Consider the following 19,120-nt stretch of genomic DNA (forward strand, 5'->3'; position numbering starts at 1 on the left):
TCTTCTCACCCTCTCTGCGGGTCCACCACGATGGCATAGGGCTCATCAATCATGCCCGAGATGAGGGTCTTACGATTGCGTCCGTTCATCTGTGCCACTTCAATGACATCCCGACCCGAGTCCGTCCAGTAGATGTTGTTGGCCACCCAGTCCACAGCAATCCCACGAGGCATCTTCAGACCAGGGATCTACAGCAAACCAAAGACACACATCAAATCTTACTTCATTTATTCTGTGTGTATTACACTCTTTATACTGCACTGTTATGCGATTATGTTTTGCATGCTTTTTTTCTAATTTGAAATATTGCTATTACGGTAACACTTTACAGTCATCATACAGTAATAACTATATATTATGCATAATTACATGTAACTAACCCTAAACCACACCAAACCCCAATCCTAACCATATAGTAAGTACATGCAGTTACTTAATATTACTCAGTACTTGTATACTGTACAATTAATTGATGGTATAGATATGGAGCGCACTTGATCGCCGTGTCTGCGTGCAGGAGAGAATAATCTCATCAATCACAATTTTCCCAATAAAATGAAACATTTCACATTCAATCAAGGTACTCATTGCAAACTAATTGCCAGTCGTCTGACTTAAAGGATTAGTTCACTTTAATAAATGTATAATTACAGTATAACAAAGACACCTTAAAATAAAGTGTAACCGCTATTACTTTAATTGATAATATATCTTTATTGCTTTATTTATTTTATTTTATTGTAATACTCATCATTTGTTATTTTTAATGTTATTTCATTCTATCTAATATATATTTTTTTTATCGTCAAGGCCAATAAAGGGTCAAATTACTGTAAAAAAAAATGTCCTCTAGTATATTTTGTATTACTTATGACAAAAGATTATGACACCCCCACCCCAAAGAAAAATTGAAATATAATGTTAAATCAAAAACATGATATATTTGCAATTTGCAATTAATCAATTATAATTTAAATTTGGTATTTAATTAAAATTGCAAGTTTGAGATATAAAGAAGACAAATATTAAACATTATAAGTGTTATTTTAATATCACTGAGATACTACTATAGGTTTTATTCATATTTTGAATTAGTTTTTATTGCTTTCTTTCCAGTTTTCATTTTTTATTTTAAGGTTAAGGTTAATTTGTTTTTTTTTGTTTTTTTTTTTAATTATATATAGTTTTTAAAAAATATATAATTTCAGTTCAGTTATTTTAGTACATCAACAAACTAAATCAAAATGAAAAATTTTGCCATGGCAATTGTTGATATATATTGTTTTATATATTTTTTATTTTTATTCCAATTATCGAAAAGTTTTTTTTTTAATGGTTTTATAAATGTTTTAGTGTTAGTTTACTAAAATAACCCTGATATTAAGATAGAGAGTTAAGACAGTCTGTGTGATGAATCCATGTATCTGTACACAATACGAGACTGAGGCTGGACATGGACATGAGGTATTGTCATGTCACGGTGAAGCACTGACCTCTAGATCAGTGACTCTGGGGTCCGTTTGCCTGCGGTTGCGGTTCGAGTTTGGCGAAGCAGGTCCAGCAGATGGCTGCTCGAAAGATGAGATCCTGCCCGTGTGCCAGTTGGTCCAGAAGATCCGTTTGGATTTGATGTGCAGGTCCATGGCGTCGATGCGTACGTTGGCATCTCCTTGGAAGGCCTGTTCATATATCCAATTTTGCATTCCAGGATACAAACTCCGAATTTCATTATCATCTGCCACGTACAGAGCTTGTTTGTCACTGCCTAGAATGACAGATAGGGGGCGTCACAGCACAATTACAGACACCGAAATGAAACTCAATTATGTTTCCAGAAAATGTACCAACAGGAGACAGATCCAATGTCAGCAAGCCTGTTGCAAAATTTTGGATTTGTTACAGCTTGAGCACTTGATGAATACTGTAGTATATTTATTTACACAGATGCAAAATGTAAACTAGATTAACACACAGCTCTATATAGAGGTATATAAGCTTTATCCACATACATACAACCTTGTAAGGAAATTTATATTAGGTTGAATGTTTATATCATCACAAAATGTAAACTATATTATCACCTATCACTGTATTTAAAGTTGGATACAGTACAGTACAGGACACTCACATGAAGAAATGTATACTATATAGCAAATCTCTGCTGAGTGATTGTTTAAATCATCACAAAATGCAAACTATATTATCACACAGCTCTATATATGTAGTACATACAACTTTATCTGCATACATTGTACTCACGTACAGCAATATATACACTGCCCTACAAAAGTTTGGAAACGCCCTAGAAAAGTGGGGTTTTGGACAATATTGGCATGAATTCTTTTTAATTTGTGATAATTTTGCACTGATAAGGGACAACACAAACTACGAAAACATATTTTATTACTTAAACAGTTTATACATAGAAAAAACTTACATTTTCGATTCATCAAAATATCCACCATTAGCAGCTATCTGACCTAAACTGGGTTCTAATTGGTTCATTGTATTCTAAATTTAACTGGCAATCAATTGTTGAAGCTATTAAGGTGTGCTGACCCAAAAATCTTTTACAAACCTGGGCCAAGTTTAAACCAGTAACCAGGCATCACAGCTGGCAAAGGGGCATGTCTGACTTTGACATTTATATATTGCCATTATTATGTAATCAAAATGAAAATTATTATTGCTGGTCTTCAATGATAATGTCAAGTTACTTTAATGTATTTGCACCAAAAAATGATGGATATGATGGATATCGTCCAAAACCACACTTTGCCAGGGGTGATTCCAAACTTTTGGAGGGCAGTGTACTTTAAAACAAAACTGCTTGAATGTTTACATTATTGCAGAATGTAATCTATATTAACTAGCTCTAAATGCAACTATAAGGCTTGAAAATATAATCATTAACATCACAGTTTTCTGAAACTGCTTTGAAAGAATGTGTATTGTGAAAAGTGCTATACAAATACATTTGACTGCAGTATTATTTGAAACATACTGTCAGCCTTGCAGGTGTCGTTCACTCTGATGAAGTTCTTGGAGCAGCTGCATTTGTGGGAGCCTTTTGTGTTGTTACAGACGTGAGAGCAGATCCCGAACCGCTTGCACTCGTTCACATCTGTTGAGAGAGAGAGCGTCATTTTATAAGAACGCCAATAATGACAACATGGACTGCATAAAAACATAAGATCAATAAAGTGAATTTCACATTTGTCTCCATTGAATGATGATATGATGCATTCATTCTGGTTTGATGCTGCTTCTTTGGTTTGGTGTCACAGGTGCAGGTTTGTAATTAAAGGATTAGTTCAATTTAGAATTAAAATTTCCTGATAATTTACTCACTCCCATGTCATCCAAGATGTTCATGTCTTTCTTTCTTCAGTCGAAAAGAAATTAAGGTTTTTGAGGAAAACATTCCAGGATTTTTCGCCATATAGTGGACTGGAACGGGTTGGAAATGTCCGTGTGATGTAGGGGAAAGTACAGATCCAGTGTCTACAAAGCGAACGTGCAAAGACCAAGTCAAACGCCCTTTACAAAAAAAGGTAAAACAACAATGTCGGACGATTTTGAAGTTGGAGGAGAAAATGAGATGGAGTTTTTCGCCCTACGATGGTATTTTCGCCTACATCACGCGTGACCTTTCCAACATGATTACGTAATGCGTGGCGCACCCTTATTCCTCGTCTGGGATCGTGTAGAGCCCTTTGAAGCTGCACTGAAACTGACATTTGGACCTTCAACCCGTTAAACCCCACTGAAGTCCACTCTATGGAGAAAAATCCTGGGATGTTTTACTCAAAAACCTCAAAAAGAGTGTGTTTTTACCCATGGGTACATCAAGGTTTAATAAATAAAAAAATTTGTGGTTTAATTCACCCACAGCAACACGTCCTCAGTGTGTGTGTGTGTGTGTGTGTGTGTGTGTGTGTGTGTGTGTCTGTGTGTGTGTTGTACCCGTACCTGTGCAGGTTTGCAGGTGTGTTTTCTGGAAGCCGGGTCTGCAAGAGCAGAACGAGTCGGTTCCGTTCACCACACAATGACCTTCATCTCCACACATACTGCGGTTGTGACGGCATTCATTCAGACCTGAATCTGTTCAGAGGCACAGCAACACAAATACACACTCAGGGTACCTTAATAATTTTTTTTTTTTTTTAAACTGACACGCACACAAACAAATAAACTCACCTTTCTTGTTGCAGTTGATCTCATCAGAGCCGTAGTCCTCACAGTCATTGAAGAAATTGCAGCGTAGGTTAATACTTATACACTTCCCGCTACTGCATGTAAACTCGCCCTTTCCACAGACCGCAGGCGCAGGAGTTTCTGACAGGAAACAGAGACAAATTCACTTCAATAGAGATATACTCGCATAATCAATGGCTTCTTCTCAGGAAATGGCATCATTTGTGTCCTCATGATGGCCTCCTGACATAATTAACATGATACTGATCTTACTCTAATTATTTGATAGATCTAACTCGTTCTAGAGAGTAAAGCTGAAGAAAAACATTAATTTCACCATGTTATCAGTCAGTTTTGTCCCCAATAAATTGAAATGGGTTATAAAAAAAATATCAAAATTTTGCTTTTATTGACATTAAAATATCATGCTTTCATTGTCATTATGCATTTTCTGAAAAAAAAAAAAAAAAAAAAAAAAATCACTTTCTTTTCAACCCTGTTATACTGTGACATCCCCCCCTACTGAATGTTAATAATCATTTCTGACACCATATCTGACGAATGACTTCAACAAGCAAGTTTCTCTTACAGTCTTTTAATTTCATTGTTTGCACTTATGTTGGTCTCAATATTTCACTATTTCAACTCTGTCATAGAGTCTTTTTTTTACATCAGATTTTTTTTTTTCTCAGCATAAAGTTTGTTAAAAACATTCAATGTCAATCATGTGGTATGGTGAAAGACATTTTTGCACTGATCTTAAATTCTGTAACATTCAACCCCAAAACATGTGATGTAACAGGGTTTTATTGTACAAAACATGCTTTAAAAGAGAAATTCCATGGGTTATTGATATTTCTTTTAGCTATAATATGCAATATGTGAAGGCCCACCAAAACTGTGTTACTAACAGAATTTACTCAGTAATCCATTTGAATTATATGTATATGTATACTGTGACAGGGCTGAAAGGATGTAGGGTTTGTGTATGTAATGACAAATAACTATTGGCAAAACCAAATATTTAGGGGAGGGGGTCCCTCAATGTCTATGGTGGTTACGGCCCTGGTATTTTGGGTGTGAGGTGAGAAAACATGATTTCATGCAACATTTTCAATTAAAAAATACACACACACACACACACACACACATATATATATATATATATATATATATATATATATATATATATATATATATATACACTGATATTTTCAGAAAGAAATGGCACAGAATGACCCTGAAACACAAGAGTGAAGCTCATGATGATAATGATGTAATGGCACAGGCAAATATTGGATTTAAAAAACATGATATTTTTATATAAATCAGCCAAGAAAAGTAGCAATTACTCACGGCAGTTGAGTTCATCGCTGTTGTCTCCGCAGTTGTCAACACCGTCACATTGTTTAGACACTGGCAGACACACTCGGTCATTATGGCATCTGAACTGTCTGGTGGGAGGACACTGGAATCTCTCTGAAACACACAGAATAAAAACACACTGATCTTTTTTGATATGAAGAGTCAGATAATTGGAAATAAACTTACACTCCTGATGCAAATGAAGGATCCTAAGTCCTGTTTCACACGTCTGCATTACATGTGTGAATTTTTTCTCGAAGGGTGCCTGTTTTGTGTCATCCCAGCTAACTCTGAATGTTCAAAACATCCAGTTTCTTAAAAAAAAAAAGTTTTTTCTTGGTTATGCGAACGTTAAGGGAACATTCCATTTTATCATTTTGCAAACATTATGGGAATGTTACTTTTTATGTTCTCTGAACTTTCTGAAACTAAAAGGCTTCAGAAAAAAATGTTCCAAGAAAGATGAATAAATAATGTTACTGGAAGAATATTACTTCACCTTTCCAGAACGTTAGCTAAAGTTCTGAGAACGTTCCCTGTTAGCTGAGATAGCTGTTTCTATATTGTGCATTGAAGTACACTTAGAATGCTGTATTGACCAGCATCCAGGAAATGATCTGTGTAATATCTGAAATATGGGGTTTACATTCCTAAATGTTTGCAGTACACAGTGGGCAGGACTCCATCATACTGTTTACAAGCGAGAGCAACGAAGAAACGTGAAGTCATGTCAAAATACAGAGCGGGACGTGTCCTAAATAAGTCAAGAACAAAGAAGAAAGTGTTAACGTGAAGCCATATTATACAGAATTCTGAGACTGATGCGCATCAATCAAAATTCTCCATTTTATGATATTATAGTTTGCTTATTTTGAGTTATTTTGCTTTAAACTCATGTTTTATAAGCTGTTTTCACACTTATTTCAGACTAAAGGTCTGTTCACATGAAGAACAATAAATATAAAGATAAATATAGTGATAACTACTGAATATATTAGTTCTGTTTATTCTAAGCGTTCCTATACATTTAGAATGATTTTTAAAACAATATCTTTATCATTTTTGTTATAGATTTCGTCCTTGGTGTGAACTCCCCGCATCATGTATGGACACACCCCCTACTGCTGATTGGCTCACTCTATCTCCTCCCCCATTATGAGTGGACACTCCCCCCTACAGGCTGATTGGCTCACCCTCTCTCCTCCCCCATCATGAGTGGACACGCCCCCTACTGCTGATTGGCTCACTCTCTCTCCTCCCCCATCATGTGTGAACACGCCCCCTATTGCTGATTGGCTCACTCTCTCTCATCCCTCATCATGAGTGGACACTCCCCTTACTGATGATTGGCTCACTCTCTCTCCTCCCCCATCATGAGTGGACACGCCCCCTACTGCTGATTGGCTCACTCTCTCTCCTCCCCCATCATGTGTGAACATGCCCCCTACTGCTGATTGGCTCACTCTCTCTCCTTCCCCATCATGAGTGGACACTTCCCCTTTTGCTGACTGGCTCACTCTCTCTCCTCCCCCATCATGTGTGGACACGCCCCTTACTGCTCCAAATAAAAAGAGGAAATAATCAAACATTGCGAAATATCTTTGTGTTATCTTCGAAGTGTTTAATTCACTGAATTATTCAAAAATAGACATTAGTAGAGGGGGATTTAATATATAAACCATCTCTGCTTTCATTTTCCACCAAAAATACTTTTAATGTGGTATAAAATGACAAAGCCTGATGTAAGATTTCGCTCATATTATCCAACCTTATTGTACTTGCTTGTATCAGAGCTCAGGGAACTATTTCAGAGGGAGTCTGAGGGGGAAAAAGTGCTAATTTAGTTGAAAAAAATTGAACTACTCACTGCAAACTTCTGGGTTCTCGTCTGAGTTGTCTCCGCAGTCGTCCTCGCCGTCACACATCCAGCCCAGCGGCTTACACAGAGTGTTATTACACTGAATCTCATCCAGGGGGCAGAATCGACCCACTAATACACACACACACACACACACACACACACACACACAGGTTTGTTTTGCTATCAAAGTGAGGACATTCCATAGGCGTAATGGTTTTTATACTGTACAAACTGTACATTCTATCTCCCTACACTAACCCTACCCCTAAACCTACCCATCACAGAAAACATTCTGCAGTTTTACATTTTTAATAAAACATTGTTTAGTATGTTTTTAAAGCTATTTTAAATATGAGGACTCATGAAATGACCTCAAAACATGTTTACGTCGTAATACCAGTGTAATACCCATGTCATTATACACATTTTTGTCCTCATAAATCATGAAAACAAGCACACACACACACACACACACACACACACACACACACACACACACACACACAGAGAGTAACTCATCTGTATTCATTCCAGCACAACCGCACAGCAATTACCAAGTGTGTGTGTGTGTGTGTGTGTGTGTGTGTGTGTGTGTGTGTGCGTAAAACGCTTGGCAGTGCATCTTCAGAAAGGCCTCCTTGAATACTAAAATCCTCTCCAGACTGTCTGATCACTCTAATTAATACTGCAGGCACTGATTTATGGGTAATACTGTTATTTAAAGGAAAGGTTCAGCCATAAATAACAATTCTGCCATTATTTACTTTTTCAAATCAGTATACTTTTGAAGTTTTTTTTTTTTTTTTTTTTTTCTGCTCTTTCCAAAAACAGTAGTCCATACAACACATTACAAGACAAGAATGTGAGCTAAACGCAGGGAATTTTAGCAAATAATGACCTTTTGGTCTGTTCCTCACACAAAGCTATCATGTATGACTTTAGGAGATATAGTGTACAAATCGTACGGACTTCTTTTATGGACCTTGACAAACGTGGGTACGATAAATTATTATATGGAAAAGAGCTTTGAGAAGATTCTTCAAAAAGTCTCTAAAACAGCATACAATACAGGTGCGAAGTAACATAATACTGAGTTTCAGTTTAAGGTGAACTATTTCTTTAACATGTTTTCTAGTGTGTGTTTAACCTCCAGTGTCGCAGTTCTCCTCATCACTGCCGTCCATGCAGTCGGCATCAGCGTCACACCTCCAGCGGAACGGGATACAGTGACCGTTCTTACACTGAAACTGGTCATTATCACACTTCACATCACAGCCGTGCTGCAAGACACATACGATATTGCAATAAGTATTTCTGAAAATCTGCTGCAGTGTGTTTTCCTGCACTGAATGGTTTTGTGACGAACCTCATCAGATCCATCGGCGCAGTCATGGTCTCCATCACACTTCCATCTGCCAGCGATACAGCGGCCGCTGGTGCAGGCGAACTCACTCTCAGAGCACTGCCTGGGCACTGACACGACACAACACAAACCTCCATTATTACTCTATAATGTCTTGTCATATTACAGCATACAGTAGAGTGAATCACACAAAACCAGTCAAAAACAGGTCCAGGTCACATTTCACTACATAATCAAAAGAAAGAAATAATGAATTATATTTTGTATAAAGTAAATGAAGCCTGTTGTTAAAGTTTTTTTTTCATCTTGACAATTTTTTTTTTTTTTTAATGACATTTTAATGACATATTTGATTTTAATAATGCACATTTTCTATGTGAATATACTGTAACATGTAATTTATTCCTGTGATCAAAGCTGAATTTTCAGCATCATTACTCCAGTCTTCAGTGTCACATGATCATTCAGAAATCATTGTAATATGCTGATTTGCTGCTCAAGAAACATTATGACTATTATGTTGGAATTTTTTTGTGGAAACTGTGATACATTTTTTTGCTCCAGATAAATTCTTTAATAAATAGTTCAAAAGAAAGTTTAAAAGAACAGCATTTATTTGGAATAGTCATCTTTTATAACATTTTTAAATTGATTTAACTCACTATTGATTAATTTAATGCACAATTTCTGAATAAATGTATTGATTTAAAAAAAAAAAAAAAAAAACTCCCTGACACCAAACTTTTGAAAGCTAGTGTACATCAAGGTAGAATTTGAATCACAGGCTATAATTTAAGCTCATTAAAGGTGCAGTAAGTGATTTCTGAGAACCACGGTTGATATCTGAAATCAACCCAAACAAACACGCCCCTCCTTTCATTGCTCCGCCCCCAAAATGCACAAACACACAATGCAAAAGTGGATGATTGGCTGCTGATTGGCTCACTCTCTCTCCTCCCCCATCATGAGCAGACATGCCCCTTACTGCTGATTAGCTCTCCTCCCCCATCATGAGTGGACACGCCCCCTACTGCTGATTGGCTCACTCTCCTTGCCAATCATGAGTGGATACGTCCCTACTGCTGATTGGCTTACCCTCTCTCTTCCCCCATCATGAATGGACACATTCCCCTACTGCTGACTGACTCACTCTCTCTCCTCCACCATTATGAGTGGACACGCCCCCTACTGCTGATTGGCTCACTCTCTCTCCTCCTCCATCATGAGTAGATATGCACCTACTGCTGATTGGCTCACTCTCTCTCCTCCTCCATCATGAGTAGACATGCACCTACTGCTGATTGGCTCACTCTCTCTCCTCCTCCATCATGAGTGGACACGCCCCTACTGCTGATTGGCTCAGCTCTCTCTCCTCCCCCATCATGAGTGAACACTCTCCCTACTGCTGATTGGCTACAAGTGTTGTGCTGCTCAGTCCGATCCACTTTCAACAGCGTTTCTCAGAAATTGCTTACTGCACCTTTAAGTTAAATGTATCAGAGTAAATCACATTAATAATAATCTAATGAAAATCACCACTGACAATAGTAGTAACTACAAACAAATGGAAAAGTAAAAGGTCTGGAAGGATTACAATGAGAAGTTTAGAGGGGAAATGTGCTTCACTGCCATTAGAAATAATGTCACAGTGCAAAAAAAAAATCTTAATGATCTGACAACAAGTTAATTTTCTTTCAACAAAATGTAACTTTGTGGTGAAATGTGGCCTGGACATGTTTTTTCTTGTGATTCACATGATCTCGGCTGTAGAAGCAGGGGTTTGTAGTTGATATGACCGGAGACACAGGGACAGATGGAGGTTTGAAGGTTTGGGTGTTTGGGAGCAGCAGGGAACAAAATCAAATTCAAACCATAATTGCTCAATAACTTCAGGAATGGGCTTGACAGTGGCTCACTGCTGAGACTGGAAAAGGCTCAGTAATGTATTGTCATTGGCTTCGATTATCATGATTATATGATCTTTAACCATTTAAAAAACATGTACATCACTTTCAAAAACAATACTGTAAGTGTATTAACATTTAATATAAAACAAGAGACATTCAAGCCTCCCTGTCATCAGCGAGCAGCCACTGAAGGAGACGTTCCAGGACTGAAGGACATTTGAAAATGGAAACCTACCTCTAACCCACATCAATGTGGCAGTGTGAAATGAAGAATAAACACAAGATGTAGACACATAAATGACTGGACGTAACGGAAACATGCACGAAGGAAAAATGCCCCCTTGTTCATTAACAATGTGCTCATGAACAATTAAATGAGAATGACAACGATCAGGTTTTTTCAGCAAGTGAGAATTTGCTCATTTCATATCTCCTGTCTGAGAGCCTTTCTTTCGGTGTGTTCTGTTCCTGCTGTCATTGCTGTGGTGATGTAACATGAAGCGTGTCTCTGGATGTGTGTCTGAGTCTCAGCGTTCACGTGCATTAGCGGCCGGGGAAAACATACCACACTTGTCCTCGTCCGAGTTGTCACCACAATCATTGTCGTAGTCACACTGCCAGCGGCCAGGAACACAGCGATTGTTTTTACAGCGGAACTGATACGGCTCACACGTCCTCTCATCTGCATATATAGTCACAATATTAATGCAGTTTAAAACATAAAAAAAAAATAAAAAAATAAAAAAAAATATATATATGTATGTGTGTGTGTGTGTGTATATATATATATATATATATTTACATATTATATATATTTATATTTAAAGTTATTATATGTGGTCTAAAATAACTTTAAATTTAACTTGTAACTTTTATAATTACAAAAAAAAAAAAAGATTTGACCAAAATAATTTTTAATAAATAAAACTATTATAAGATTTAATAACATTTAAATCTTTAAAAAATATATTTTAAATTTGATCAAAATAATTTAAATTTAAATTATAAACTGAATTTAACAAATAAAACTATTATAAGTTTTAATCACATTCAAATTTTTTACATTATTTTATTTTAAATTTGTCCAAAATTCTTTTAAATATAAATTATAAACTGAATTTAATTAATAAAACTACAATGAATTTTAATCACATTTAAAACTTTTAAAATTTTTAATTTGACCAAAATAATCTTTAATGTACAAAACTATTATGAGTTTTAATCACATTCAAAACTTTAAAAAATGTTAATTTAAAATTTTTTTAATCACATTCAAAATTAAAAAAAAATAAAATTTTCCAAAATGATTTTAAATATTAGTTATAAACTGAATTTAATTAATAAAACTACTACGAGTTTTGAAGTTTTAGAACTTATAACTAAATTATTTTAAATTTGACCAAAACAACTATAAATTTTACTAATAAACTGAAATTTTAATGAATAAATCTGCTAAGTTTTAATGACATTTGCTAGTCTTCTAGTGTATGGACGCACCGCACTCCTCTTTAGGCTCATCTGAGGAGTCGCCGCAGTCGTCCTCTCCGTCACATTTCCAGCGTGCTGGGATACAGCGGCCGGAGTCTTTACAGCGGAATTCATCCACACCACACGTCATCTGAGCTGCAGAGAGACAGAGAAACAACTGCGATGACTGGTAGAAGTGACCGACTGATGATAAGATATTCAGCCATTTTGTGATTATAAGTATGCCCGCTTCTATCTATCTATTAGTAGTCTTGGTAAAGGATAATGCACACTTATTTTCCAGTAAATAATGTACATAATGAGTGTTCATTTAACTTCACCAGTTTCCACTTACTGCAGTTGGCGGGTTCGTCAGATCCATCGACGCAGTCATTATCACGGTCGCACACCCACACACGCGGGATACAGCGCTTGGTTATGGTGCACTGGAACTGGTTCGGTGCGCATGTCACCTCCGCTACACACAAATAAACATGTTACACATCAATCACATTCTCAAAAACATTACTCTCACCTGTGTACAATAATGCCATGACCGAACATACTGAACTAAACTAAAACATGTTCACGCACTGCATTCTAGTGTCATACGCATGTGCAAATATATACTACTATTCAAAAGTTTGGGATGTGTAAGGTTTTTTTTTAATGTTTTTAAGAAGTCTCTTCTGCTCATCAATGCTGCATTAATTTGATCAAAAATACATTAAACTCATTAAGTAATATTGTTAAATATTATTACAATTTAAAATAATATAATAATTCTATGTAAATATATAGCAATATGTAATTTATTCCTGTGATCAAAGCTGAATTTTCAGCATCATTACTCCAGTCTTCAGTGTCACATGATCATTCAAAAATCATTCTAAGATGCTGATTTGCTGCTCAAGATCTCACATTCTACCAGTATTCTGTGTTTCTAAGGATTTTTACTAAGGAGTGAAGTATATTTAGTTTATTCTGGTGTCCGTGTTTATGTTTCCTGTGTTTATTTCCTGTTCCTCTTAGTTTCCAGAGTTACTGATTATGTTTCCATGGTTTCTTATTCTACACACCTGTTTCTTGTTTAGCTCCTTGTTATTTTTTATATATAGTCTTTTGTTTCCTTTGTCTGCTGTTGTCGTAACGTTTGTTTAAGCTGTTGCCTTGCTCTTTTTCTTTTCAATTAATGAACTTCTCTCCTGTATCGTCTTCAGCTGTTTATATTAGAGCTGCACTTCAATCAAGGACACAAGAAACATTTATTATTATTAATGTTGAAAACAGCTGTGCTGCTTCATATTTTTGTGGAAACTGTGATACAGTTTTATTTTCAGGATTATTTGATGAATGGAAAGCTCAAAACAGCAGCATTTATTTTTAAATAGAATTATTTTGTAACATTATAAATGTTTTACCGTCACTTTAATGCATCCTTGCTGAATAAAAGTACTGATTTCTTTAAAAAAAAATTATAATAATATAAAATCTTACTGACCCCAAAGTTTCATCTGCAGTTTATGATCTCAAATTCACATACATTCTAAATCATAAATGTCGTGAAAACATCTGTCGAATATTATTCTTCTAACATTTGACAGGGAACATTTTAGCAGTATATTTCAGATGAGCAAACTCTCATCATAGATGTTCATCTTCCATATATCCATTGTCTGTGATGCATGTATGTGGCTATACAATTAATCACATTAAAATCAAAATCATGACATGGCCTTGTGCGATTATTAAACCACAAAAGTCTTTATATGCCTATTGTTCTTTTAGCAGCTGTATTTTTAGCATTTTCTTAAAGAAACTCACGGCAGTCTTTCTCATCCTCTCCTTCTCCACAGTTGTCCTGACCGTTACAGCGGAATATCCCTGGAATACAGCGGCTGGGATTGGTGCATTTAAACTGACTGGGCAAACACACGTGGATATCTGCAAAACACACACACACACACACACACACAGAGTTATAACATTGATATGGTTATTGGCCTACTGGAGCCAGCTGAGGTACGGTCATAGATTCAGTCTAAAACTGTGAAAAGTGAACACTATACTAATTTATGCAATAAGTCTCAACTGGCAATGCGTTACAGTAACCTTACCACACATAATAGGGTGTTTTTTGGCAAAAAGTTAAGCTTTTATAAAACAGCGGCAAAAGCAATATGATAAAAGACTCTTGTTTTAAATAAATACTTTCACTAACTATTAACAATAATCTAAAGAATCATTTCTTTTGTCAAGTTCACTCGCTAGCACAACTATACGTATTAATATTGTTTGTCACAAAATTCTTAATACATAATGTAAATTTAACAATGACTCTGATTAAAGGTTTCATCCGATTAGAATTTTGAACCGTAAATCTCAGTTTCATAAGTGCTAGTTTGCACCAGTTGTTGCACCAAAAGTACAGGTACCCTAAGAAAATATTACTCCAGTGAAAGTATAAGTACTGCTTTTTTCTTTTACTTGAGCAAGTATTTTTATACAAAAATATACACTATCAGAACATAAAACCTCATTATATGCAAACCGGTACAGATGGTAATACATCAAAAATATGGACATGTCCAATTCAAGCATTTCATTCAATGGCTTAAAGAGCTCACCTTTTACAACAGATGACCTAAATATGATTTTCATTTATAATCAATACTAATATTTGACATTAGTAACTTTTTAAGCCATCAGTCACGCACACACTAAAGCACCAAAGATCTCCAAGTTCTTGGCTCATTTTGAGACAAACATTAACAATCCAGTTAACTGCAGACTCGCTCTGACTGAATCACTGAATCAGTGAGTTGTTGACTCGAAAACAGCAGAAACTGGATCAGTCCGACTGATAAATGAATTGTTCAGAGTGACTTGCGAACTGATTCATCAGATTCAGTTGAACTGTAAACTGTAGACTCGCTCTGACCGAATCATTGAATCAGTGAGTTGTTGACTCGAGAACAGCAGTAACTGGATCAGTCCGATTGGCAAATGAATGAATTGTTCAGTGTGATTTGAGAACTGATTCATCAGGTTCATTAAAATTGTAAACTGCAGACTCGCTCTGACCGAATCATTGAATCAGTGAGTTGTTGACTTGAAAACAGCAGCAACTGGATCAGTCCGATTGACAAATGAATGAACTGTTCAGTGCGATTTAAGAACTGATTCATCAGATTCAGTTGAATTGTAAACTGTAGACTCGCTCTGGTTCATTTAATATTTGCTTTTGAATGTAGTGAAGTAAAAGTAAAAATTTGCCAAAATAAAAATACTCTGAAAAAGTGCAGAAACTTGAAAAATGTACATAAACGTACCGCAGTTGGCCTCATCAGAGTTATCCTGGCAGTCGTTGTCTCCGTCACAGATGTACGCTGGGTTTGTACAGATACCAGTGCCGCATTGGAACTGACCCGGTCTGCATTTAAACTCAGCTGTTGAAAGAAATATGTACAAATGTGCTCTTATTACACATCTGTTTGTCATGGGTTTGACTGTAAAAATATATCTCCTTCAATCCACATCACTCACGGCAGTCGGCCGGCTCGTCCGATCGGTCGCCACAGTCGTCCTCAGTGTCACACTTCCACCAGAACGGGATACACTTGTCATTCTTGCAGACAAACTGATGAAAGACGTTAGAGGTACATATTTTAAATGAGAAATGGTGTGTGTTATTCTGTCTTAGACTGGGTTTAACTAATCTCACAATCTGGGTGGAGTGTCATGCCCTCACCTGGCTGGCGGTGCAGTTAGACATGCACTGTTTCCCATCAGCGGCCAGGTAGAAGTTATTGGGACAGGCACATTTAAAACCACCGCCCGGAGACAGCAAACACAAGTTACTGCAGCCGCCGTTGTCTGTCTGACATGGGTGATTCGTGACTACAATGGGAGAGTAGAGAACACAACATTACAGGTGAAGTAAGATTTTTAGTTAAAATCCATTCTCTTAACCCAGTTTATTGTTCGTTGACTACTATTAGTATGCCATTCACGGGTTTATCTCACTCAAAAGTGTAAACATTGAGACTCTCAGACACCATCTAAACATTGAGATCGGTCCGCTCAGATCTGTCAATCTCTTTCCAGCTCAATCAATAGCGAGAGTTTGGGGCATGGCTACTGTAGCAGGCTTAGAGTTTGGGGTGTGGCTTCTGTAGCAGGCTGAGAGATTGGGGCGTGGCTTCTGTAGCAGGCTGAGAGTTTATTGTTCGTTGACTACTATTAGTATGCCATTCACGGGTTTATCTCCCCCTAAAGTGTAAACATTGAGCCTCCTAAACACCATCTAAACATTGAGATCGGTCCTCTCAGATCTGCCAATCTCTTTCCAGCTCAACCAATAGTGAGAGTTTGGGGCGTGGCTACTGTAGTAGGCTGAGAGTTTGGGTGTGGCTACTGTAGCAGGCAGAGAGTTTGGGGCATGGCTACTGTGGCAGGCTGAGAGTTTGGGGTGTGGCTACTGTAGCAGGCTGAGAGTTTGGGGCATGGCTACTGTAGCAGGCTGAGAGTTTGGGGCATGGCTACTGTAGCAGGCTGAGAGTTTGGGGCGTGGCTTCTATAGCAGGCTGAAAGTTTGGGGTGTGGCTACTGTAGCAGGCTGAGAGTTTGGGGCGTGGCTTCTATAGCAGGCTGAGAGTTTGGGGCGGGGCTACTAGATGTTTAGCCAGAGGGTGTTTAGCAGGTGTGGGACCATGACTGATGGATTATATGAGAAAAGACAATATCTAGTAATGGGCAATTTCAAAACACTGCTTCGAATCTTTTGTTTCGAATCAGCGGTTCGGAGCGCCAAAGTCATTTCAGAAGTTTGGCAGTTTGACACGTGATCCGAACTGCTGATTCAAAACAAGATTCGAACCAGTGTTTTGAAATCGCCCATAACTAGATATTGTTGAAAAGTTGTTATTTAGTTTTTTTAGCTACAATGGACGCTTCAATACCATACAGCATCATCATGCACCTGTTCAGAAAGACAAATGTTCCAGTTTATAATATTTACTCAGCCTTAAACAGTTGTTGAGCATCATGTGTTGAGCTGTGTTTGTGATGTTTGAGTTGGGGGAGGTGCAACGCACGAAAGGGCCATTTGCAAGGTTGTAATTCCATTAGATGCCACTAGTGTCGCAGAAACTTATTTGGTTCAAATAAGTATATAAAGCATCTGACTGTCATTGCATGAGAAAATACACCAACCAAATGGCATCTGCAAACAATCAATTCGATTTCTCTGTCTTCACTGACTTCATTGGATGAGATGAGTGTGTGTATATGAGTGTCCTGACCCTCTGGTTGTCTGTAGGGGTGGTAGATGTGGATGTCCATGGGTCTGTGTAGGGTGCTGATCAGCATGGCCTTGTTGGTTCCCTGTGTTTTGTGAGCTCTGTTGATTGACTTGGTCTCCCAGTCTGTCCAGTAGATGTACTCCTCAAAAAGAGTCATGGCGAATATGTGCGGGATGTCCTGACTCAAAACTGCAGCACAAACAAAATATTTTTCATCAGACACAAATCTAGAATTCACTGAAGCATTAAAATATAATATAATATAATATAATATAATATAATATAATATAATATAATTACCATTTAAAAAGTTTAGGGTCAGAAAGAATTTTTTTTTTTAATGAAATGAATATTTCTGAATAATGAAATCTGAATATTTTTATTCAGCAAGGATGCATTAAATTGATCAAATGTGACAGTAAATACATTTATAATGTTTTTATTTAAATTATTATTTTTTATTTTTTGAACTTTCTGTTCATCTAAGAATCCTAGTAAAATATATCACAGTTTCCACCAAAATATGAAGTAGCAAAAACTGTTTTCAACATTTGTGCATCAAATCAGCATATTAGAATGATTTCTGAAGGATCATGTGACACTGAAGACTGGAGTAATGATGCTGAAAATTCAGCTTTGATCACAGGAATAAATTACATTTTACAATATATTCACATAGAAAACTGTAAATTTTAATTATTTTGTTACTGTATTTTGATAAAATGCAGTCTTAGTGAGCATAAAAGACTTCAAAAAAACCTCTTACCTTTGATTGGTAGTTAAGTTATTTATATATACACACTTGCAAAAATATATACTTGTATGTTACTTATACTTATATCTTCTTAACTACAGTTTATGGTCACAATCCTGCTGCTGTACTGAATACATGGTTGTGATAACCTGCAGAGTCTTTACCGAATGGCTTGTATTTCTTTCCTCACCAGTGTGCCTATTGGATCCGTCTAAGCTGGCAAACTCAATGTAGTCCTCTCTGGCATCTGCCCAGTAGATGCGATCATTGATGAAGTCCAGAGTGAGACCGTTGGGCCAGGTTATCTTGTCCTGTACGATCACACTCCTGTTAGTGCCGTCCATCCCAATGCGGCCGATATGAGGATTATCACCCCAGTCAGACCAGTACAGGTACCTGACAAAGACAAACATCATTGTTCGGACACTTAGTTACAAACCTACGTAGGTTCAGCAGGAAGTGAGACTGGAATTACTGACGACTCGTTTCAGGCAGTTCAGAATTGCTTATTTCTTTATGGAGACAAAAACTCCATTTATCTGCACTTTGATCTTTGAAACTTTTCAGATCTTTTACATTCATAAACAGCTCTATTACACACTACATGAAAGATAATATTTCAAAAATCATAATAGGGGCACTTTCAGGTATTTTCATTGTTTACCCATTGCGGACGTCCACAGCTACAGCTCTGGGTTCCCTTAGTCCTGTGTTGACCAGAACAGTCCTGTATGCTCCATCCAGCTTCGACACCTCAATAGTGTCCCGTCCTTTATCACACCAGTACAAGTTACCACCGACCCAATCAACAGCCAGACCATCAGGGTTGCTGAGAGACGTGCGATGGAGAACCTGCCAAATAATCCAAAGTTTCAACCAACGTCTGGCTGACATCACAGGAAG

At 37.0% G+C, this 19,120-nt stretch overlaps 1 protein-coding gene across 4 annotated transcripts in view; it reads right to left on the reverse strand.

Moving 5' to 3' along the window:
* lrp1aa (low density lipoprotein receptor-related protein 1Aa) overlaps positions 1-19,120 on the reverse strand; it is a 177,184-nt gene that overhangs the window by 17,689 nt on the left and 140,375 nt on the right. For all 4 annotated transcript variants that reach the window (XM_051912126.1, XM_051912128.1, XM_051912127.1 and 1 more), the window contains 19 exons: positions 18,882-19,069; positions 18,408-18,613; positions 17,464-17,652; positions 15,912-16,060; positions 15,707-15,800; positions 15,493-15,609; positions 13,985-14,104; positions 12,516-12,638; positions 12,191-12,316; positions 11,259-11,375; positions 8,790-8,896; positions 8,571-8,703; positions 7,430-7,552; positions 5,554-5,676; positions 4,201-4,338; positions 3,973-4,104; positions 3,005-3,124; positions 1,494-1,765; positions 10-188 (listed from right to left, as the gene is read on the reverse strand). In XM_051912126.1, coding sequence (XP_051768086.1) covers positions 10-188; positions 1,494-1,765; positions 3,005-3,124; positions 3,973-4,104; positions 4,201-4,338; positions 5,554-5,676; positions 7,430-7,552; positions 8,571-8,703; positions 8,790-8,896; positions 11,259-11,375; positions 12,191-12,316; positions 12,516-12,638; positions 13,985-14,104; positions 15,493-15,609; positions 15,707-15,800; positions 15,912-16,060; positions 17,464-17,652; positions 18,408-18,613; positions 18,882-19,069 — 2,756 coding nt within the window. The remainder of the gene's footprint in view (positions 1-9; positions 189-1,493; positions 1,766-3,004; positions 3,125-3,972; positions 4,105-4,200; positions 4,339-5,553; positions 5,677-7,429; positions 7,553-8,570; positions 8,704-8,789; positions 8,897-11,258; positions 11,376-12,190; positions 12,317-12,515; positions 12,639-13,984; positions 14,105-15,492; positions 15,610-15,706; positions 15,801-15,911; positions 16,061-17,463; positions 17,653-18,407; positions 18,614-18,881; positions 19,070-19,120) is intronic.

The sequence above is a fragment of the Ctenopharyngodon idella genome, chromosome 11, assembly GCF_019924925.1.
Source record: "Ctenopharyngodon idella isolate HZGC_01 chromosome 11, HZGC01, whole genome shotgun sequence".
In the NCBI taxonomy this organism is placed as follows: domain Eukaryota; kingdom Metazoa; phylum Chordata; class Actinopteri; order Cypriniformes; family Xenocyprididae; genus Ctenopharyngodon; species Ctenopharyngodon idella.